At 43.3% G+C, this 24619-nt stretch overlaps 2 protein-coding genes across 4 annotated transcripts in view; one reads left to right on the plus strand and one right to left on the minus strand.

The window, feature by feature from the left end:
- The window catches only part of LOC125465340 (astrotactin-2-like), a 1528414-nt gene that overhangs the window by 903412 nt on the left and 600383 nt on the right, over positions 1–24619 (plus strand). For all 3 annotated transcript variants that reach the window (XM_048558686.2, XM_048558687.2, XM_048558689.2), the window contains one exon: positions 8658–8837. In XM_048558686.2, coding sequence (XP_048414643.1) covers positions 8658–8837 — 180 coding nt within the window. The remainder of the gene's footprint in view (positions 1–8657; positions 8838–24619) is intronic.
- On the minus strand, positions 10351–18618 carry trim32 (tripartite motif containing 32). The gene is made up of 2 exons (XM_048558690.2): positions 18454–18618; positions 10351–12653 (listed from the first exon to the last, which is right to left on the minus strand). The coding sequence occupies exon 2, from the start codon at positions 12626–12628 to the stop codon at positions 10694–10696; it is 1935 nt and encodes a 644-aa protein (XP_048414647.1). The 5' UTR covers positions 12629–12653; positions 18454–18618; the 3' UTR covers positions 10351–10693.

A 24619-nucleotide genomic window follows, 5' to 3' on the forward strand; every position in this document is an offset into this window, starting at 1 on the left:
TCATGTTATTTTCAGCCAAGATTATTGCAGCCAAGTGGCCTAGTGGTACTCCCACTACACAATTAATTCAGCTAATGTTCAGGAGGTTCAAATCCTGCTATGGCAGATGGTGGAATTTTATGGCAGCACGGTTGCTCAGTGGTTAGCACTGCTGCCTCACAGTGCCAGGGACCCTGGTTCAATTCCACCCTCAGGCAGCTAACTGAGTGGAGTTTTTACGTTCTCCCAGTATCTGTGTCGGTTTCCTCCGGGTGCTACAGTTTCCTCCCACAGTCCAAAGATGTGCAGGCTTGGTGGATTGGCCATGCTAAATTGCCTGTAACATTCAGGGATGTGTAGATTAGGTGTGTTATACGAGGATGGGTCTGGGTGGGATGCTGGGAGGGTTTGTGTGGTCTTGTTGGGCCAAAGGGTCTATTTTCACACTTGTAGGGATTCTATGAATCCCAAAGGCCACCAGACTTCGATCTGTAGTGCTTTCTCTGTTGCCTTACTTCCCATGGATATGATATACCCAAGTAATTAATTATTTGAGAAAAATTGATTCAAAAGTCTCAAATTATTAACTGTTCAAATTATTCTGAACTTAGAAGCACAGTTCATAATTATTTTCAAATCAATTGAAGCTGAACAAATATGAAATATGAAAAACTTGTCAAGTTTGCCTTACAATTTAAAATCCTTACAAAATGATCTATTACCTACCACAACATCGATTTGTAAGAGAAAAAAATCATTAATTTCTAACTAAGAGTAACTACTATAAGCATACCCTCAAGTATAAAATTGTAAATAACATAATTGTTTATTTATCTTTCCTCAGTATTAAACCAGCACATTACTTTAAACAATAAACATTAGAAATAACGTTAAAAGCTATCCGCCCAGTACTGTTGGTACATTGCTAATATGGTGTCAGCAGTTATTTTATTGTGCACTGAACCTTGATTGACCTTGTGAGAAGATCCATCTTTCTCCCTAACTGATTTAAGTGGAACTGGTTCCTTATTTTCCAGTATCTTTACTGCTGTAGTGATTTTTTTTGTAAGTTTGCCGTTCATAAACGTTACTAATTTTCAATCTGTAGTCAACTGCTCCTTAAATACTGCATGACTTTTGCATAGTTGTTTTTTAATGCAACCTTAATAAGCAAAAATCTGTTGATAGTTTGATTCTAATTTTCATGAAATTGCTTTTGGACGGGATCCATGGTCAAACAGCTTCATTATTGGTTTCTGTTGAAAGGCTTCACTCAAATTATCCAACACATGGCCATAGAATTCTCATCATCAACCCTGCCCTTCCTACCCAGTACTATGATTCCATTTGGCTAAGGCTGGTGCAGTAAGGAAGAACAACACATCGCACAGTAAACTTTTAATGATTTAATTGCAATGCTTACATATGGCAATCATTCTTTTAATTGTTTTACGTATGGTCTACATTTGGCAAGTCTTACATTTTTCAGTAATTATACACTAGCATTATTCCTTCCCCCACTTTAAGTGCCGATTAACAATACACAAAGACAACTACAAATGCACTTTGGATCTTAATTCACACTGGTGGTTTTGGATAACTCAGTCTGTACAATCCCTCAGGTTTTATTAGTTGTGCACAGAACAGTAAATGTTTCAAGTTCTACGCCACGATAGGGGAACATGCAGGAAGATCACATTCATAGAATCTACTGAATGTACCAGCTGTCTATTACATCCTTCGTCCCTTGAAGGTATGACTGTTTGCTGGTTTATGAGCTATAATTTTCTGTCAATAGTGAATAATCATATGTAGGTGACAACACAGTGTGGAGCTGGAGGAACACAGCAGGTCTGTCAGCATCAGAGGACCAGGGAAGTTGACGTTTCTGAAGAAGGGACACGTGCTGAAATATCAACTTTTCTGCTCCTTTGATGCTGCCTGGCCTGCTGTGTTCCTCCAGCTCCACCTGTGTTACCTCTGACTCCAGCATCTGCAGTTCTTACTATCTCTAAATCATATGTAGGTGTTGCTTTCAAATGCTGGAAAATATTTCGTTGTGGAGTGGGCACAACGACCTCATCCAATCTTCTTGCAATCCTACACTGATACAACCTCATCCATACAGCTTCCCCGCATAGATTGCTGATTAACAAACAAGATTGGGTCTTTTGTTTCTTCTTCCTTTCCCTAACCCAGAAGCCCACACAGTGATAAAGATATCTCTCGGACAGCCCAAGCTATAAGAGATATGCTACAGATTGGACATGGTACAACCTCTGGTGAATACAGCTCAGCTTTTCACTTCCTAAAATAGAAGCAGAAAATGCTGGAGATACACATTCGGACGGGTAGTATAGTGGTGGAAAAGAGAGAGAGAGAGTGGTTGCAAATTCTGTGGTGGTAATGACAGCAAAGTATTAGTGTTTGTCCGCATTACTCAAGTTTTGAAGCCTATGCATGCACTGTTAAATGCATAAATTCAAAAATGTTGTTGTCAGTGAGTTATACTTTCCAATACTTTCACCCTAGATGACAGGCATGTAAAAATTATCACTGAAACTCCTTCAGCTGATCCAGAAGGTGCCTGGAACATATGTGTGCATTGTACCCGTCCCACAATATGCACATGTAAAGCTGTTCCTGACACTTTTCTTTGTGCAAGATGAAATATTTAATTGATTTTTAGACAGTTTGATCAAGAACAAGCAGAAAATCGGTCTGGAAAGTGAGCTGGCACTTCATGCACCATGTTTATTCCACTTTGGGTCTAAAAGGCACTTGTGTTTTCCCACAACAGAACCCCACTTAACTGGCCATAACCAACGGCCAGATCGTCATTACAGCAGCACGGACTGGAGTTGCATATTAGGACTGCGTGGAATTATAGGCTCCACAGGAATTGCCTGGGAAGTTGAAGACTCTGATGGGTAATTCCCCTCCACCTAGAATGCTCTGATAGAATCCATTAAAGGCAAAGAACTCAGAGGGTTCAGTTTGTTTAGCCAGGAATAGTCAGAGGATCAAAAGCCTTGTCAAAGTCTTGAGCCACTACTAAATTAACCACCCAACTCACCACCATCTCCTCCAACAACATATCCCTCAAATCCCTTTATAAGCACCTGGATCCCTGGCACCCACAACCTGACCAGGTTCCCCCAACCTGACAGCTGACCTCCTCCAAACCCACCCTCACCATCATTCCCATAATCCCAACAACACCCCCATTATCAGCCTGAACCCCTGACACCTAATAACACCACCCACTAGTAGATCCAATAAGCCCTGTCTTCACCAGCATGACACCATCCAGGGGAATAACCCCTTCCATCTACCTGTCATCTGGACCCAACAAACCTCCCTTGACCTCATCCTATCCTAAGTACTCCATCAACAATCTCACAAAGACACCAGATCCTTCTCTGTCTGGTACCCCAGTGCCTTAAATCAACCAAACATCTATCTATATGTGATAATAAAGTGTGAAGCTGGATGAACACAGCAGGCCAAGCAGCATTTCAGGAGCACAATAGCTGACGTTTCGGGCCTACACCCTTCATCAGAGAGGGGGATGTGGTGCGGGTTCTGGAATAAATAGGGAGAGAGGGGGAGGCGGACCGAAGATGGAGTGCTACACTTGCCCCCACACTTCCTCCCTCACCCCTATCCCAGGCCCCAAGGTGACTTTCCATATTAAGCAGAGGTTCACCTCCACATCTGCCAATGTGGTATACTGTATCCATTGTACCCGGTGTGGCTTCCTCTACATTGGGGAAAGCAAGCGGAGGCTTGGGGACCACTTTGCAGAACACCTCTGCTCGGTTTGCAATAAACAACTGCACCTCCCAGTCGCGAACCATTTCAACTCCCCCTCCCATTCTTTAGGTGACATGTCCATCATGGGCCTCCTGCAGTGCCACAATGATGCCACCCGAAGGTTGCAAGAACAGCAACTCATATTCCGCTTGGGAACCCTGCAGCCCAATGGTATCAATATGGACTTCACCAGCTTCAAAATCTCCCCTTCCCTCACTGCACCCCAAAACCAGCCCAGTTCGTCCCCTCCCCCGACTGCACAACACAACCAGCTCAGCTCTTCCACTCCCCCAACTGCGTCCCAAAACCAGCCCAGCCTGTCTCTGCCTCCCTAACCTGTTCTTCCTCTCACCCATCCCTTGCTCCCACCCCAAGCCGCACCTCCATTTCCTACCTACTAACCTCATCGCACCTCCTTGACCTGTCCGTCTTCCCTGGACTGACCTATCCCCTCCCTACCTCCCCACCTATACTCTACTCTCCACCTATCTTCTTTTCTCTCCATCTTCAGTCCGCCTCCCCCTCTCTCCCTATTTATTCCAGAACCCTCACCCCATCCCCCTCTCTGATGAAGGGTCTAGGCCCGAAACGTCAGCTGTTGTGCTCCTGAGATGCTGCTTGGCCTGCTGTGTTCATCCAGCCTCACATTTTATTATCTCGGATTCTCCAGCGACTGCAGTTCGCATTATCACATCTATCTATATATGCTGCCTCCACGCAGCTGTCAAAATGGTTGGCTATGCTGTTAATCGTTGAAATCACAGAATCCAGCACAATGACTGCTGCAATATGGGGAGCAGTTTGACCTCCCTGATTATCCTGCACCGTGAGAGAACAGTTTGAATGCAGCTACACTGTACATTTCTGGAGGAGCTAGAATCAGAATTGCTGACCAATGTGTTCAGTTTCCCCCAGGGTGTTCAGGCCTCCTCTCAGGAAGTTCACAAACAGTTTAGTTGATTGGTGATATCTTTCTTAATTTCTGTGTTACCGTTTTGAATCCTGCATGAGGTTTTATTTTCTTCAATGTTTTTTGCAAATACTTTTTAAAAGTATTATTTCTATTAAAAAAATTATCATTTCTTTAAAGCCTCCGAGTTTATTAGAAACTGGGAGTCTCTTATGAAAACTCACCAATTGTATCTCTATATCATTTACAAAAGCAGTAGAAACATGTTTATGTAGATACAGTCACAAAATTGTAAGTAAGCTATACTTCAAATTAATTAGGTATTACACAGACCTAAAAATGGCCAACTTGAACTTAGTTGTTTTCCAAATATCAAGTTCACATGTTTAATGCAGCTAGCTAACATGAACAGTATGTGCATAGGAAATGTTCCCCTTGAGTTGTGAACCACTCAACAAAGTCAAATATTGCCAAACTGACCAAAAAACCCTGCAATTTATAAATAGTTTCACTGTTAAAACCTTAGAAAAGTTTTATGTTGAAAGAGATGTTATTGATTTTTTTAAACAAGGCTTGAAGTTCATAACTGGCAATGAGAATAATTCTGGTGTGTTAAATTTCAGTTCTTCTCTTTCCTTAACCAATTATTTATAATTTAACTTCTGTCTTAATCGAATGTGTACGATGCAATCATTTATTTCGCCATCCATAAAAGGTATAAGTGAAGGGATTTGATCCCTTGCTTTGTGGTTTGCTGACTGTGATTACGTCAATGTGATGGGTGCTTCGTCTGCTTGATGACTGCATTGCTGCTGGATGCCCGGAGTTTCCAATGACTTAGTGCTAGATTTAAACTGACAACAAGAAAGCAAAGCTTCCCACAGAGATCGCTGCAACTTTGTGGACAGTTTCTAGCACCGTTGCTTTGATAGATCATTACTAGTTGACTGAAAGTAAATGTTATTAGCACAATCAATTTCAGGTTCTGTCTGAAAAAAATGTGATCATTTTGATCTAATTTTTGAAGTGATTAATATTATCAAAGAATGATGGTCTAAGGCAAAAGCAGATGATATTGTTTCCTAAACTGTCACCAGCCTAAGCTTCTCTGGAGATCTTCCTTCCACAGCTTTCAACTTCTCAGATTGTCACATTACCCAAGTTATGCCCGCCTTCTCACAAGGAGAGAACATATTTTGCTCCAAATTTAGTTGGGTCCTTTCAGCTCATTTTCCAGAACAGTACTGATTGTTTGACGCCATTTCTGGTCTTGCCCGAACAAGAAAATCTCATCACTTTACTTCCAGCACAGCCCTACCCTCACCTTCGCATGATTATTCACTGATTGTCTTCCTTTTCTGCATTTTCATTTCTTGAGATAGATGAACAAGTTTCTATTTATTATAAACCCGAAGTTACCTTATTACTTTCTTCCTCTAAGGGCTCGATTCAATTCTCCCAATTTCCTCAAGATCTGTTATTATGATCCTATTTTCCATACACCATAGATCGCAGAATCGCTACCGTGTGGAAACAAGCCCTTCGGCCCCACATTTAACCTTATTGCATCCCACCAAGACTCATCCCCCTATAACCCACTAATAACACATCCCTATGAGCACTATGATCAATTTGGCATGGCCAATTCACCTATTCTGTACATCTTTGGACTGTGGAAGGAAACTCATGCAGACATGGGGAGAATGTGCAAACTCCACACAGTCACCCAGTGGCGGAATCGAACCGCGGTCCCTAGTGCTATGAAGCAGCAGCGTTAACCGCTAAGCCACCCATAATGCTGTTTGTGTTTTTCATCTCCCTCAAACTAATGTGGTTGAAAAGGCTCTCAGCTGTGTCTGTTCCATTTCCTGCTTTATTGTCACCGTCTCCTCTTGACCGGGACTACAACTGGCTTCATTGTTTTTAGTCCCCCATCATACAAGCCTCCATGTTTCAATGAATTATGCTACATTTCTGTCATTCCAGCAATTTACTGCCACCAATCTCACACTTTGCTCCTTTCATCATTCCAGAGGGACATTTCCTTCTATGGTCTTTTCTTTTCTTACTCATTCAAAGAATGTGGGCATCTCTGGCTAGGCTGGTATTTGTTGCCAATTCCTAGTTGCCTGGTCTTAAAAAAATATATAGATGCACCATAAAAAGTATCCTATATGGATGCATCACAACTTAGTATGGCAACTGGGTCTACCCAAGACCACAAGAAATTACAGTTGTGAACATAGTGCAGTCCATTACACAAACCAGGTTCCCATCCATTGACTCCATCTACACTTCCTGCTGCCTCAGGGATGCAGCCAACATAGTCAAAGATTCCTCCCACCCTGGTTATACTCTGTTCCATCCTCTTCCACTGGGCAGAAGATGCAAAAATTTGAAAACATGCACCAACAGATTCAAGATCAGCTTCTTCCCTGCTGTTATCAGACTTTTGAATGGATAAAGTTGATCTTCCTCTGCAGCTTCTCTGTAGCTGTAACACTACATTCTGTATTCTGTTTTATTATGCTGATGTACTTATTTGGGTATGATTTGCCTGAATAGCATGGAAAACAGGGAAAATAAATCATCAAAATGACAGCTAAGAGTCAACCACGTTGCTGTGGGTCTGGAGTCACATATAGGCCAGACCAGGTAAGGATGACAGATTTCCTGCCCTAAAGAACATTAGTGAACTAGGTGAGGTTTTTATTTTTTTTCCTCCGACAGTTAAAAATGGTTCCATGGTCACCATTAGACCTTTAATTCCAGATTCTTCATCAAATTCAAATTCCAACCATCTGCCATGTTTGGATTTGAACTGGTGTCCCCAGAACACAAGCTGAGTTTCTGGATTAATAGTCTTGTAATAATACCATTGGCCCTTTGCTTCCCCAAACTGCAATAATCTCCAAAGGCCTTCTCCCTTTTCTGCAGCATGCTTCATGTGCAAGGATAAGAGATCAACAGCTGCCCTTTAACTTCCTTTTTTGGACAGAAACGTCTTTCCAGGTCAAGCAGTGACTCACATATGCAAAAACACGTAGATATCAGAAATCTGAAATAAACACAGAAATTGTAGCAATACTCAGTGAGTAATGCTGACTGGAGAGAGATATAGGGTTAACAAGTCAATAATTTCTATACTGCGGAAATGAAACACAAATTCAATGAACACTTTGTGGAACATTTCTATTTAGAATAACAACCTGAGCTTCTAGTTATCAGATTTTCAATCCTTCCACTTTGTTTTTGACCTCCTGCACTCTCTCAATGAACCTCAATTTAAAAAGTGGGAACAGTACATCAGTGTTTGAATGGGTGTTTTGCAACATTCTGGACTCAAAATTGAGTCTAACAATTTCAGTCACAATGACTGATGCCTTTTTTTCTGACAGCAACTGATGCCAATTGCTGCTCCAATGATATTTTCATCTGTACTTTCAAACTTTTTTTTCTTTTTTGTCCTACGACCATTCATTTGTACCTTGTACATTTTTACTATTTAATTACTCCTATTTTCCACACCTTGACTGAACTGTACTTTTGTTCTTCCCTCCTTTTCCTGCCTCAGTAAAATACCTCCTTAAAAACTGTTGACTAAAGGAGCTTTGTTACTTTCCTAGCAGATGCTGTGTGACCTGTAGAGTATTTCTGAGGTATTTTGTGTTTTTTTTAAATTTCAAGTTTCCAGCATCTGCAGTATTTAGCTTTTATACCCACTCCTTAGCTGCTTATGGAAGAAAGGCGCAAAACTGATTGAAGAGAAAAGATTACAGTTCCAAATATTTTCTAAGGTTCATTTATTTGCAAGTTATGTAACAGTGCACTGGACATTTGGGGGAAGGGATTAGGCTGATCTTTACTAGTCGACTGAAAGGCATTAATAATTGCTTGTGAAAGAATTCCCAGATTTTCTACTTGTAAACACAAACATTTTTTTGCGGCACAGGTTTTTCCAACATGCTGAAAATGCTGAAGGGAGAGAGTAGCAGAGAGGATCTGATTTCTGTCATCCAGCAGTATGGCAGCCATTACATAGCTGAGGCTCTCTACGGCTCAGAACTCACATGCAAAATACACTTTCCAAGCAAGAAGGTCCAGCAACAGCTTTGGCTCCAGTATCAGAAAGGTAGGATTTTTTCCATCATTATTTCCATAAGAACTGTACTTGAGGAACCTGGAATGAAGTCAAGTTATCAAGGGTCATTTTGAGATGCACCTAGACCACAGCTTGCTGCAGTGTTGTCCACCACTGCTCTTATCAAACCCAGCAATGTCAATTACTTAGGCCTAAAGATCTGGAATATCCACCTCCCCCTACCAAGTCCTTGCTATCTCTCGGTCTTCATTTCAGAAACCTCCTTAAGACCTACCAAATGATCAAGCTGTTGTTTATCCTTCTCAATATTTATTTCTGAATTGCTTTCAACTTTTGCCTCAGCAAATTTTAATACATTGAAGGGGCTTTATAAATGCAAATTGTTGACAACAATTTATCAACACATCTTTGAGGGACTGTCGGTTCCACATTGAGAATGTGCATCCTTATAGGGTATCATCAGAGGACCACTTAGCTGCTCTTTCATTAGAGAGACATGACCGACATTGGTTTAAGCTGAATGTTTGCGAAAGTTGCCCTCAGCCAGTGTTGGAATTGAACCCATTGCTGTTGGCGCGTTTGTGTTACAAACTAGCTGTCCAGCCAACTAAGCTAAAAGATATTCCTTGAAATGTGGAATTACATGTAGCACCAGTCAATGGCTAGAAGTGACAAAAGTTACTCTAACATTGAAGTTTGATTCAGTGACGAAAAGGAGAAAAAAGAAAGATGTGCAGTAAGTGCAGAGGATTGTGGCTGCTTTTTGAAATTCAGTGGAGTATTGCACACTGACATAGCACATGGTGTTAGAAATCAATTTACAAACAACTTAAAAGGTGCATGTGAACTAAACGTTTCGGATTTCTGCAAACATTCAAGAACAGGCTAGAACTATAGATTAGAGTCAGATACTTTATAAGCAAAGTTTGTGCCCTCATATTTAGTGAGGTTTTGAAAATGCATATTTTGCAAATCCACTGAAACGTACTCAGTTAGCCTGGTTTCCATCAGACTTTGGTGGTGTCTAGCACTGCTACCCTTTTGAAAACATTTTTAAATGGATTGTTAAAATTACAGAATGTCATGGTGTTAAGACCTAAAAGTTATTTTTTTTTGTATTCTTGACAATTGATATGTGCGGCACCTCTCGTGCATGGAAAAAAAAGTGTCCTGGAAACACTAGATGTCTTGAACTTTTTTTGTGCAGACCCATGCAACTCAAGGACTTATTCAGTTTAGAAGGAAGGCATGGTCTGAGTAAAGATAATTAATATTTAGCTCCTCCTTACCGTGGAGCACTGTTTTTGGAATTAAGTCTCTTTTTTATTACAGCTTTATAATGTCCATCATTACTTAAGATTAATGGTAAACAAAATATCTATGGTGGTTTCTAGTTCTTTCACTTTTGTTTTGACATTCTAGCATCATTCTATAATCTTAATTCAAAAATTCATTTGTAACTTGGCCTGAGACATTCTAGACTGGAGTAGTTGCAGTTTATACTGTCAAAGTTTTCAAACAAAAAGTATTCCACAAGGTTGAATGAAATCCAGCAGTTTTATTTCCTGAAACACTTTATAATAAGTACCCCATTTAATAAAAGTAAGGTAACCTTACATTGTGCACAGAAGTACCAAACTGCAAATCAAAAATTCAGCCATGTGCAATGATACAGCAACCAGGGTAGCCTATTTAACTAAGTTTCACAACATACAGTACAATTAATAATGTCATTAGTTATTGAAAACTTTAATTTTGGAGGGATACATGGCCAAAACAGCTGATTGTGGTGCTGGTAGGAAGGAAGCAAGGTTTGCCTTCTACTCCCAGACAAAAAAAGAATACTGGAGTGCTATATGGGTTTATCGTACCTGATTACTTAAAACTCAGTTTGTTACATGCTGCCTTGAATGATAGTTGTAGATTTTAATGCAGTGATCCCAGCAGTCCAATACTAGAAGCTGACCCTTGGGTGAAACAGCCACCCCGACTGGGCACACTAAATCTTCTCTTATCAGACTGACGAATCCACCCTCTTTGGGAAAGAGGAGAATCTCCTTGCGGCCACTGTCTGCAACAAGCAGGTTCCCGTTTGTGTCAACACACATCCCTGCAATGCAACGGAAGTCTTCATTCTCAGCAAAGAAGTGACTGTACTGACGACTAAGCTGGCCCTCAGGACTAACGGAGCCAATAGAGAAGCCACCTTCCAGGTGATGTTCATTTTGACTATTCTCCAGGTTCAGGCCCAGGCCCTGAGTGAAGTATACACTGCCATTCGCATCACAGGTCACAAACTTGGGCCTGACTGCGCTGCACAGCCGAGAATAGTTTATAACACCAACGTTACGGTCCACAGTTAGACACCAAAGCTTTCCACCTTCTACATCTGTCACCACAAACTGTCCAGAAGGCATTGCCGCAATACCCCATGGTTTTGTCAGCTGGTTCCTGTGACATGCTACACACTGCCCTGCAGTTGTGTAAATCTTAACAGAATTATCATAGTTGTCAGTCACCCCAATTAAGCCAATACTATTGACAGCCACAGACAGTGGTATCAGGTTCGGGAGCTCAGCACCAAGGAAACTGAGAACAAAATTGTCAATACTATTTGGGCTCCTTCTAATCTCCTTCATAAAGCCCTTCCGATTGAACAGTTGAACTCGAAAGTTTCCCCGATCTGCCACGAGCACTTCCCCATGTATTGTCACGCACAGGCTCACCGGAAGGTGGAACATCCCTGGTAAGTTCCCATGGGAGCCAAGTTTCTTTATCAGCTGACAATTAGGGGGTCCGGAGGCCAAGCTTTCAGGCTCCTTGCTTTTTGGAGATGACGCTTGCAGGACACTGGCCATATCTTTTGGGGAGTCTGTCTCTTGTGTTGAGGCAGTGGGGGTAAATGTCTCCATGAGTGTCTCTTCAATGGGAACAGTATAAGGCCTTGTCTCAATTTGTCCAATTTCTGTCGGCCCTAGGTGGTCTCCTTTAACCAAACCTACCTGCTGCAGTGTTAAATGAGTGGGCATGTTGTTAGTCAAATCAGGGTCTTCATCATCAATAGCTTCTTCAAGAAGAGCTGTGTCTGCCTGCTTGATTTTGGTGCTGAGGTAATCAGAGCGTGACACGATCTGCACCTCAGCAATATTGATCAAATAAGCATGTTCCTCCAGTATCTGATTGTTCACCTTTTCAACTTCTGACACTGCTGATGTGAAAGCCCGGCGAGATTTGGCCAGTTCTTCCTGTATCCTCTGTTCAGCCAGACTGTAATCCTGATGGACTGCTTTGTATTTTCCCTGCATGTTTTTTGCAATCATGTCCATGGCAGTCTTCTTACGCTGCATGTCCACCATCATCTCCCGTAGCTTGGCAAGCTTAATCCCAATCCCCTTCCGTCGCTGTTCAGCCTCAGCCCGAATTGTGACAACGGTGTGCCCTTGCGCTTGAAGACAGTCAGTCTTGCAGGTCTCGCAAAGGACCAGACAGCAATTCCCACAGAAGTTTCGAGGCAGCCTCTTCCGGCAGACTTTGCACATGACCGTACACATTGCTTCGCTCAGAGAGGCTGAATCAATGATTTTTAAAACTGTAAGATTGTCTGAAAGTTGCGACAGATTGTTCATCCTGGTTATTTTGCTGCAAAAGGGACAACGGACTCCATTTATACTGTCTGCTATGAGCTTTTCCAAACATTGCTTACAAATTGTATGTCCACACTGTAGGAGTTTGGGCCTTATTACAGTTTGGTTGAAAGTCTCCATGCAGATGGGACATTCCAGTACTTCACGAACAATGTCTGCATCCAGGCTAGTTGCCATTGCCACTGTTAACCACCAATGTCACCTAAAAGTGAAAAACAGCAAAGAGACTTTAAAGTAAGAGTTGTTGTGTTGATCTTTTTCATCTTTGAGAACATTTTGCCCTTCAGACTCGGTTCATGTAAGCTTAATTTCAGTGCAAGTTTACACACCATAATAAATAAACAGAAGCAAACAAGAAAACGCTGACTCATCTTTGGACTCAAAGAAACTTGAACTGTGGGAAGTGGATAAACAAAAAATCTACTGATAGGAACAATGCATAAACAACAGTTTTTCTACCATTATGCAGCCAGATTTATAGTGAGACATGTAGTGGCTTCCCAGAATGATCATGAAGAGAGAAGAAAGACTAATTTGCATGTTGAGTTATAGTTTTGAACTTGGCCAGGCTCACACTTGTCAGATATGCACTTTCAGGAGAAACAGCCTTCCTTTGAAAAAGGCTAGTCAGTCCTTTTATAAAGCAATTCTTAATGTTCTTTCAAATTTTTGCCATCAACAACATCCCAAAAAATAAAATTCGTGCACCTTGATAGAAAAACAAGCAATCAGAAAATTCAACTCCTGAATGCAAATATACTAATTATACTTCATGAAAACCAATTAATAGTTCACTAAGCTCACGTCACATCATTGTACACAACACCTAATAAAAACAGGAAATTTTTAAAACACGGAGAATATTCAGAATCTGATATGGAGGCGAAGAAGATAGTATGAGTTAAACATCTTTCCCTGCATTTAGTTTCACTTGCAGAAGGAAAAAAGTCAAAGTTGTGAATGGCACATTCTGGCCCAACATGTGCTATATCCTTCAAAATGGAGTGCTGTTATCACCAGTACCTTCAAACTCATTGCTGGGATTCTGTTTTATAAGATTGCCCCTGTTCTTGCATCTCAGAATTGCCTCTGATATTCCCTGCAACTAACAACTATTTCCTTTTGTCATTGTGGTTTGCTCCAGATCCAAAAACAGCAACCAGACTTGACTCGCAGAAAAATATCTTTGGCCTGAAATGTCCCCGACACTTCAGTGAGCACCTCGCTAAGGAGCAATGGACTTTTAAAAACACCCAAACCATTTCCCCCTCCTCTGTGCACCCTGCAGACTCTAGCAAAATTGGGGTGGGTAGAGCAGTGTGGGGGAGAGTGACCAAAGTGACCGTTAGGTCACTGGGCTGTTTGTGGAGCAGGTGAGCTCAGAAAAACAAGGAGGTTGGTGTGTGTTGGATTTGAGGGGGGCTGTTGGATTTGAGATGGTGGGCGGGCATGTTGGATTTGAGGGCATTGGGGTTTAGATTTACAGGGGTGGGTTGGATTTGAGGGGTTTGGAGAGTTTAGATTTATAGGGGTGGGTTGGATTTGAGGGGCTTGGGGAGTTCAGATTCATAGGGGTGGGTTAGATTTGAGGGGTGGGTTGGTTTTAAGGGGGTTAGATTTATAGGGATGGGTTGGATTTGACAGTGTTGGGGAGTTTAGATTTAAAAAAGGGTGGGTTGGATTTGAGGGGGTTGGGGATGGGTTGGTTTTGAGGGGGTTAGATTCATAGGGGTGGGTTGGATTTGAGGGGGTGGGGTTGGGTTGGTTTTGAGGGGGTTAGATTCATAGAGGTGGGTTGGATTTGACGGGGTTAGATTCATAGGGGTGGGTTGGATTTGAGGGGGTGGGGTTGGGTTGGTTTTGAGGGGGTTAGATTCATAGAGGTGGGTTGGTTTTGAGGGGGTTAGATTCATAGAGGTGGGTTGGTTTTGAGGGGGTTAGATTCATAGAGGTGGGTTGGATTTGACGGGGTTAGATTCATAGGGGTGGGTTGGATTTGAGGGGGTGGGGGTGGGTTGGATTTGAGGGGGTGGGGGTGGGTTGGATTTGAGGGGGTGGGGTTGGGTTGGTTTTGAGGGGGTGGGGTTGGGTTGGATTTGAGGGGGTGGGGTTGGGTTGGTTTTGAGGGGGTGGGGTTGGGTTGGATTTGAGGGGGTGGGGTTGGGTTGGTTTTGAGGGGGTTAGATTCATAGAGGTGGGTTGGATTTGAGGGGGTTAGATTCATAGGGGTGGGTTGGATTTGAGGGGGTTAGATTCATAGGGGTGGGTTGGATTTGAGGGGGTTAGATTCATAGGGGTGGGTTGGATTTGAGGGGGTTAGATTCATAGGGGTGGGTTGGATTTGAGGGGGTTAGATTCATAGGGGTGGGTTGGATTTGAGGGGGTTAGATTCATAGGGGTGGGTTGGATTTGAGGGGGTTAGATTCATAGGGGTGGGTTGGATTTGAGGGGGTTAGATTCATAGGGGTGGGTTGGATTTGAGGGGGTTAGATTCATAGGGGTGGGTTGGATTTGAGGGGGTTAGATTCATAGGGGTGGGTTGGATTTGAGGGGGTTAGATTCATAGGGGTGGGTTGGATTTGAGGGGGTTAGATTCATAGGGGTGGGTTGGATTTGAGGGGGTTAGATTCATAGGGGTGGGTTGGATTTGAGGGGGTTAGATTCATAGGGGTGGGTTGGATTTGAGGGGGTTAGATTCATAGGGGTGGGTTGGATTTGAGGGGGTTAGATTCATAGGGGTGGGTTGGATTTGAGGGGGTTAGATTCATAGGGGTGGGTTGGATTTGAGGGGGTTAGATTCATAGGGGTGGGTTGGATTTGAGGGGGTTAGATTCATAGGGGTGGGTTGGATTTGAGGGGGTTAGATTCATAGGGGTGGGTTGGATTTGAGGGGGTTAGATTCATAGGGGTGGGTTGGATTTGAGGGGGTTAGATTCATAGGGGTGGGTTGGATTTGAGGGGGTTAGATTCATAGGGGTGGGTTGGATTTGAGGGGGTTAGATTCATAGGGGTGGGTTGGATTTGAGGGGGTTAGATTCATAGGGGTGGGTTGGATTTGAGGGGGTTAGATTCATAGGGGTGGGTTGGATTTGAGGGGGTTAGATTCATAGGGGTGGGTTGGATTTGAGGGGGTTAGATTCATAGGGGTGGGTTGGATTTGAGGGGGTTAGATTCATAGGGGTGGGTTGGATTTGAGGGGGTTAGATTCATAGGGGTGGGTTGGATTTGAGGGGGTTAGATTCATAGGGGTGGGTTGGATTTGAGGGGGTTAGATTCATAGGGGTGGGTTGGATTTGAGGGGGTTAGATTCATAGGGGTGGGTTGGATTTGAGGGGGTTAGATTCATAGGGGTGGGTTGGATTTGAGGGGGTTAGATTCATAGGGGTGGGTTGGATTTGAGGGGGTTAGATTCATAGGGGTGGGTTGGATTTGAGGGGGTTAGATTCATAGGGGTGGGTTGGATTTGAGGGGGTTAGATTCATAGGGGTGGGTTGGATTTGAGGGGGTTAGATTCATAGGGGTGGGTTGGATTTGAGGGGGTTAGATTCATAGGGGTGGGTTGGATTTGAGGGGGTTAGATTCATAGGGGTGGGTTGGATTTGAGGGGGTTAGATTCATAGGGGTGGGTTGGATTTGAGGGGGTTAGATTCATAGGGGTGGGTTGGATTTGAGGGGGTTAGATTCATAGGGGTGGGTTGGATTTGAGGGGGTTAGATTCATAGGGGTGGGTTGGATTTGAGGGGGTTAGATTCATAGGGGTGGGTTGGATTTGAGGGGGTTAGATTCATAGGGGTGGGTTGGATTTGAGGGGGTTAGATTCATAGGGGTGGGTTGGATTTGAGGGGGTTAGATTCATAGGGGTGGGTTGGATTTGAGGGGGTTAGATTCATAGGGGTGGGTTGGATTTGAGGGGGTTAGATTCATAGGGGTGGGTTGGATTTGAGGGGGTTAGATTCATAGGGGTGGGTTGGATTTGAGGGGGTTAGATTCATAGGGGTGGGTTGGATTTGAGGGGGTTAGATTCATAGGGGTGGGTTGGATTTGAGGGGGTTAGATTCATAGGGGTGGGTTGGATTTGAGGGGGTTAGATTCATAGGGGTGGGTTGGATTTGAGGGGGTTAGATTCATAGGGGTGGGTTGGATTTGAGGGGGTTAGATTCATAGGGGTGGGTTGGATTTGAGGGGGTTAGATTCATAGGGGTGGGTTGGATTTGAGGGGGTTAGATTCATAGGGGTGGGTTGGATTTGAGGGGGTTAGATTCATAGGGGTGGGTTGGATTTGAGGGGGTTAGATTCATAGGGGTGGGTTGGATTTGAGGGGGTTAGATTCATAGGGGTGGGTTGGATTTGAGGGGGTTAGATTCATAGGGGTGGGTTGGATTTGAGGGGGTTAGATTCATAGGGGTGGGTTGGATTTGAGGGGGTTAGATTCATAGGGGTGGGTTGGATTTGAGGGGGTTAGATTCATAGGGGTGGGTTGGATTTGAGGGGGTTAGATTCATAGGGGTGGGTTGGATTTGAGGGGGTTAGATTCATAGGGGTGGGTTGGATTTGAGGGGGTTAGATTCATAGGGGTGGGTTGGATTTGAGGGGGTTAGATTCATAGGGGTGGGTTGGATTTGAGGGGGTTAGATTCATAGGGGTGGGTTGGATTTGAGGGGGTTAGATTCATAGGGGTGGGTTGGATTTGAGGGGGTTAGATTCATAGGGGTGGGTTGGATTTGAGGGGGTTAGATTCATAGGGGTGGGTTGGATTTGAGGGGGTTAGATTCATAGGGGTGGGTTGGATTTGAGGGGGTTAGATTCATAGGGGTGGGTTGGATTTGAGGGGGTTAGATTCATAGGGGTGGGTTGGATTTGAGGGGGTTAGATTCATAGGGGTGGGTTGGATTTGAGGGGGTTAGATTCATAGGGGTGGGTTGGATTTGAGGGGGTTAGATTCATAGGGGTGGGTTGGATTTGAGGGGGTTAGATTCATAGGGGTGGGTTGGATTTGAGGGGGTTAGATTCATAGGGGTGGGTTGGATTTGAGGGGGTTAGATTCATAGGGGTGGGTTGGATTTGAGGGGGTTAGATTCATAGGGGTGGGTTGGATTTGAGGGGGTTAGATTCATAGGGGTGGGTTGGATTTGAGGGGGTTAGATTCATAGGGGTGGGTTGGATTTGAGGGGGTTAGATTCATAGGGGTGGGTTGGATTTGAGGGGGTTAGATTCATAGGGGTGGGTTGGATTTGAGGGGGTTAGATTCATAGGGGTGGGTTGGATTTGAGGGGGTTAGATTCATAGGGGTGGGTTGGATTTGAGGGGGTTAGATTCATAGGGGTGGGTTGGATTTGAGGGGGTTAGATTCATAGGGGTGGGTTGGATTTGAGGGGGTTAGATTCATAGGGGTGGGTTGGATTTGAGGGGGTTAGATTCATAGGGGTGGGTTGGATTTGAGGGGGTTAGATTCATAGGGGTGGGTTGGATTTGAGGGGGTTAGATTCATAGGGGTGGGTTGGATTTGAGGGGGTTAGATTTATAGGGGTGGGTTGGATTTGAGGGGATTGGGTTGGATTTGAGGGGGTTAGATTTATAGGGGTGGGTTGGATTTGAGGGGGTTAGATTTATCGGGGTGGGTTGAATTTGAGGGGGTTAGATTTATAGGGGTGGGTTGGATTTGAGGGGGTTAGATTTATAGGGGTGGGTTGGATTTGAGGGGGTTAGATTTATAGGGGTGGGTTGGATTTGAGGGGATTGGGTTGGATTTGAGGGGGTTAGATTCATATGGGTGGGTTGGATTTGACGGGGTCGGGGAGCTTAGATTTATAGGGGGGATAGATTTGAGGAACACTGCTTGTCCAGACGCTTCTAAGCCTAAGGGTCGAGCTATTAGGCTTCGGCGAGGAATCCGAAAGACAAACAAAACCGGCCTCGGATCAAATTTCAAAAACGCAGCGGTCTACCAACGCACTATATATAGAAACATTTTTTTTAAGAAAAAAGCAAGTGAAGACATTTACCGCTGGCTCAGTCCTTCAGGTTCTTGTCTTGATCGTTAGGGGAAGGGGGTGCGGGGCGGCCCTGGAAGCAGACCCCGCGCCTGCAGTGCGGCGCTCGCCTGTCATCCGCCGACCCCTGCGTGCGCGCGCACGCCCGCGCTCTTCCTGTCGCAGACTTCACGCTCGCCCGGCAGCTTCCAGGCCCCGTTGTGACGTCACCCGCCCCGCGCCCGACTGCATTTGTCGTCCTCCGCCAACGATGGAGCACACGTGAAACTGATTGGCTCTCCCCCGCTGTCAATCAAAATCCGCACCTCTCCTTCCAGGGTATCCAGCCCGGGAAGACAACGCGCGTGCGCAGTTGCGCCGAAGTGTGTTGCAAACCAAAATTTCCCCGCCCCGTTGAAGTTGTTTTATTTCCCCTTCGGTAGGATTGTGTGCAATAATGAGTGTCATTATTTTACTTGTACTTATGAGATATAAAATGTGCATGTTTATGAAGGTGGATCATTACTATTTTTCACTCTGCCAAGTTCCTTGCCTTTTATTTCCAAACGATTTAGCGCTGTTGTATCCGTGCCGTAGCGATATCCCAGTGATAAATGAAGCGTACACGTTTTGCAAAATCGCACTGCTTGACCATCGATGCCGAAACCTAAATAAAAGCATACTCGTTCTGCAAAATCGTACTGCAAAGTATATTCCACTATTTTTGCATTTTTTGAAAAAAAAAGAACTTGCATTTTCACAATCACTGGTTATCGCCAAGTTCTTATACATCCCCACCAACACTGTAGACTATTAGGTACTTGTTTTGAAGTGTGGCCCGAGTCCGTTTTGAAAGTAAAAACAAAGGAATAACGTGAGCACATCCCCCGTGGGAAGTTTTGAGTTGTGATACTGGTGTACAATTGTGCAGCTTGTACAGAACATTGTTCAGTGCTTAGGAAACAGTTTCCGAATACATGGAAAAACTTTTCTGCTATGGGAATACGGTACTGGTAAAGCTACTTGTCTCAGTGTAAATGAAGAACATGATTGATGTGTATTCCTCTGGATCTTGGATCCAGTCAATTAGAAATAGTAAGAAATTTGGCATTCTTCAGAAGAGAAGAAAGCCTAATGAGATCTGAGATAATGGGAACTGCAGATGCTGGAGAATCCAAGATAATAAAGTGTGAAGCTGGATGAACACAGCAGGCCAAGCAACATCTCAGGAGCACAAAAGCTGATGGGCCCGAAACGTCAGCTTTTGTGCTCCTGAGATGCTGCTTGGCCTAATGAGATCTGTTTGGATTCTTCAAGCAGATGGAAGGCATTCAAAAAGGAATCCAAGCAAGCTGTTAACGTGGCAACAAATTCAAATATCAGACCACAAATAAAAAAAAACATTGAAAAATGTATCATAAGGGAAGTCAGGGAATCTTTTTCACCTAAAAGAAACTGGCCTGAATTTTGTGGTGGTTGGGGATGAGCATGTGTGTCTGGAACATGCCAACCAATATTTCTTTTTACAACAACACATTGCTCTCTAAAACCACTGGAGTAAATCTTTGCAATTGAATGACTGTAAGTGCTGTGAACTCCATCCATTTTCCTGTCTGCCCCAGTTGCTTTAGATAAGGGAGTTGAGGGTATTGGGGAACAGGAATGAAGTTTAGTTGAGGCCACATCTTGCGATCTTGGCAAATGACAGATCCAGCTTAAAGGGCTGAATGGCTTATTCTTGATCCTAATTCCTGTGTTCCTACTTCAGTCCACAAATTTTGGCCTATTAGGTTTATGGAAACAATTGCAAGGCAGGATCTTTGAAATAGTTGGTAAAACTGTGTTGGGTGACTATTTGATCTGTCGGAAAAATTTTGGTTTGGAGACACAATAATGAGCTGATAGATTAAAAAGAGACAGGTTTGTTAACTTTTCCTATTCCTGAATAATATTAAGTCCACACAAGTCTTTGGCACAATACGATAAAAAAACAGGAGTAAAGAATAGATGAGCTCTGTGTGATTAGATATTAACTGGACATCAGGAAAGGAAGTGAACCAGATCTGATAGCTAAATGTGAAGATTTTGCTTAATACTCAAAATGCTTGTTTTGAGATGGTACATCGAGACAGCACAGTGACTCAGTGGTTAGCACTGCTGCCTCACAGCACTAGGGGCCTGAGTTCGATTCCACCCTTGGGTGACTGTTTGGAGTTTGCACATTCTCCCTGTGTCTGCGTGAGTTTCTTCCCACAGTTCAAAGATGTGCATGCTAGATGGATTGGCCATGCTAAATTGCCCATTGTGTTTGGGGATTTGTTGATTAAGTGGGTTATGTAGGGATTGGCGGGATGCTCTGAGTTGCAGTGTGGACGTCTTGGGCTAAAGGACCTGTTTCCACACTGTAAGTATTCTATGGAGACTGACTGGAGCCTTATTTCTGTGTTAACGGTGTGAGTAAAACTGGACAGTATCTTCAGAGTGTTAGCTATTGATGCATTATTATTAAGGTGATGGAACATTGCTAGGCACCTGATTTCTGATCTACTAATGGGAACTTTAATAGTTTTTGTTTCAGATTACATTGTTCAGAATATTGCCATATTTGGGTAATTGCTTAGTTATTATTTATTTGTATTCTTTGCCTGAATGTGTTAATATTTCTATACCAGATTTAACTTATTTTTTGAACTAATATGGAAGATTTCAGGAATAAAGCCCTTCAATGACACCGTAAGATTGAAAATCCAGTATTTAAAGACAAGTTATTAAAATGGTTTATCGAAATCGGGAAAAAAGCCTTTCACACAAAAGAGCTCCATGATCTATGAATTACGGTCTGATGCTGCTTGGCCTGCTGTGTTCATCTAGTGTTACACCGTGTTATCGCAGATTCTCCAGCATTGGCAGTTCCTACTGTCTCATGATCAATGAATTGTTTGATTTTCATCATTTAAGGACTAGTTTATTATGTTTATTATGTGCGATCTTATCAAGCACTCTGTAAAAATCAAGTAAATCCCTTGATCGAAGAAGTCATACTTGCATGATGAGATATTAGTGAAATAACTCCATGCAGATGGTATCCCAACACCAAGTTGCCTTTCGTTTACACATGGAGAATTCTTGGCACTGATCCAGCTTCCTCAGAGCCAGCTCTCAGAGTGAACAGTCTGACACTTATGTTCTTAGTATCAGCCAGGGGTCCCTGATTGGACCAGGTTAACAGCCCCAATCATGGAACTCGTATTCTATGAGGTCCACCTGGTTAACCTCGGTCCAATCATTACAATTAGATCAATAAATCATTCAGCTATAAAGATCTGTTTCAGACCAAGTGTTGTAATCAGGATATTGGCATTAACTGCAGCTCCATGCTTTTGTTTTCCCTTGTGTCTCAGTTAAATTTTGAAGTGTTAATAATCATGGTGCAGACAATATGGAAAAAAAACAATGTGTCAAGGCGAGGTAGATTTTTGATGGGTACTCCGAAGCAGAGGGTGGCTTTGGTTGTTAGTGTAAAACAGATGGCATTGATTTAGGCACCCATTGTTTTTAATTCCATTGACTTACTGTATATTGAAGATGTCGTGTGATACAGTTTTAATATGAGCCAGACTTTATAAAAGACCTTAAAGAAAGGGAACACTTAGGAGGCAGCAATCATAATATGGTAGAGTTCAGTCTGCAGTTTGAAAGAGAGAAGGCAAAATTGGACGTAATGGTGTTACAGTTAAATAAAGGTAATTACAGGGGCATGAGAGAGGAATTGACGAAAATCGACTGGAAGCAGAGCTCAGCGGGGAAGACAGTAGACCAACAATGGCAGGAGTTTCTGGGTGTAATTGAGGACACAGTACAGAGGTTCATCCCAAAGAAAAGAAAGATTATCCGGGTTGGGATTAGACAGCCATGGCTGACAAAGGAAGTCAGGAAATATATCAAAGAAAAAGAGACAGCCTATAAAGTGGCCAAGAGCACTGGGAAATCAGAAGATTGGGAAGGCTACAAAAACAAACAGAGGATAACAAAGAGAGCAATAAGGAAGGAGAGGATCAAATATGAAGGTAGGCTAGCTAGTAATACTAGAAATGACAGTAAAAGCTTCTTTCAATACACAAGAAACAAACGAGTGGGAAAAGTAGATATTGGGCTGCTCCAAATTGATGCTAGAAGGCTAGTGATGGAAGATAAGGAAATAGCTGAAGAACTTAATAAGTACTTTGCGTCAGTCTTCACAGTGGAAGACATAAGTAGTATGCCAACAATTAGGGAGAGTCAGGGGGCAGAGTTGAGTACGGTAGGCATTACAAAAGAGAAAGTGCTAGAAAAGCTGAAGGGTCTAAAAATTGATAAATCTCCTGGCCCTGATGGGCTACATCCTAGAGTTCTGAGGGAGGTGGCTGAGGAAATAGCGGAGGCTTTGGTTGTGATCTTTCAAAAGTCACTGGAGTCAGGGAAAGTCCCAGATGATTGGAAAATTGCTGTTTTAACTCCCTTGTTTAAGAAGGGATTAAGGCAAAAGATGGAAAATTACAGGCTGATTAGCCGAACCTTGGTAGTTGGTAAAATTCTAGAATCCATTGTCAAAGATGAGATTTCTAAATTCCTAGAAGTGCAGGGTCAGATTAGAACAAGTCAGCATGGATTTAGTAAGGGGAGGTCGTGCCTGACAAACCTGTTAGAATTCTTTGAAGGTGTAACAAGTATGTTAGACCAGGGAAACCCAGTAGATGTTATCTATCTAGACTTCCAAAAGGCCTTTGATACGGTGCCTCACGGAAGGCTGCTGAGCAAGGTGAGGGCCCATGGTGTTCGAGGTGAGCTACTGGCTTGGATTGAGGATTGGCTGTCTGACAGAAGGCAGAGAGTTGGGATAAAAAGCTCTTTTTCGGAATGGCAACTGGTGACGAGTGGCGTCCTGCAAGGTTCAGTGTTGAGGCCGCAGCTGTTCACGTTATACGTTAATGATCTGGATGAAGGGAACGGGGGCATTCTGGCGAAGTTTGCTGATGATACGAAGATAGGTGGACAGGCAAGTAGTACTGAGGAGGTGGGGAAGCTGCAGAAAGATTTAGACTTTTTAGGAGAGTGATCCAGGAAATGGCTGATGAAATTCAATGTGAGTAAATGTGAGGTTTTGCACTTTGGAAAAAAGAATACAGGCATGGACTATTTTCTAAACGGTGAGAAAATTTACAAATCAGAAGTGCAAAGGGATCTGGGAGTGTTGGCCCAGGATTTTCTCTCGGTTAACTTGCAGGTAGAGTCCGTAATTAAGAAAGCGAATGTAATGTTGTCGTTTATCTCAAGAGGGTTGGAATATAAAAGCAGCAATGTGCTTCTGAGGCTTTATAAGGCTCTAGTTAGGCCCCATTTAGAATACTGTGTCCAATTTTGGGCCCCACACCTCAGGAAGGACATACTAGCCCTGGAGCTTGTCCTGCAATGATTCACATGGATGATCCCTGGAATGGTAGGTTTAACGTATGATGAACAGCTAAGGATCCTAGGATTGTACTCATTAGAGTTTAGAAGGTTGCGGGGAGATCTAATAGAAACTTACAAGATAATGTGTGATTTAGAAGGGGTGGACGCTCAGAAGTTGTTTCAGTTTGGCGGGGAAACTAGGACCCGTAGGCACAGCTTTAAAATTAGAGGAGGTAAATTTAAAACTGAAATGAGACGACATTTCTTCAGCCAGAGATTGGTGGGCTTGTGGAATTCATTTCTGCAGAGTGCAGTGGAGGCTGGGACATTGGATGCCTTCAAGGCAGAGATCAACAAATTCTTGATATCAAAAGGAATCAAGGGCTACGGGGAGAGTGCAGGGAAGTGGTGTTGAAATGCCCATCAGCCATGATTTAAACGGCGGAGTGGACTTGATGGGCCGAATGGCCTTACTTCCACTGCTATGTCTTATGGTCTTCTGGTCTAATATCAGTATCTCCAGGTGCAAGGTCTAAGCCAGGAGTTGTTGGACCCATAACGAGTGCTCATGACATGGATTTACAAGTTGGTAAACAGTCCCAGAATTCTTTCACCACTTCTCACTATCCCCAGAGAGAAGGCCAGGTGTGAAGAAACTTTAAAAAGAAATGCGTATCAGGAAGCTGAATCAACATTGTTTATGTTAAACTACTAAATTCATCCTCTTCGGTCTAAACTCAAATGATCCTTTGACCACTATGATTTCTGT

The sequence above is a fragment of the Stegostoma tigrinum genome, chromosome 29 (assembly GCF_030684315.1).
Source record: "Stegostoma tigrinum isolate sSteTig4 chromosome 29, sSteTig4.hap1, whole genome shotgun sequence".
NCBI classification, from domain to species: Eukaryota; Metazoa; Chordata; class Chondrichthyes; order Orectolobiformes; family Stegostomatidae; genus Stegostoma; species Stegostoma tigrinum.

What these genes read in the sequence shown, in the direction of transcription:
- trim32 (XM_048558690.2), bottom strand. Translation starts at nt 12,628, where the DNA reads ATGGCAACTAGCCTGGATGCAGACATTGTTCGTGAAGTACTGGAATGT.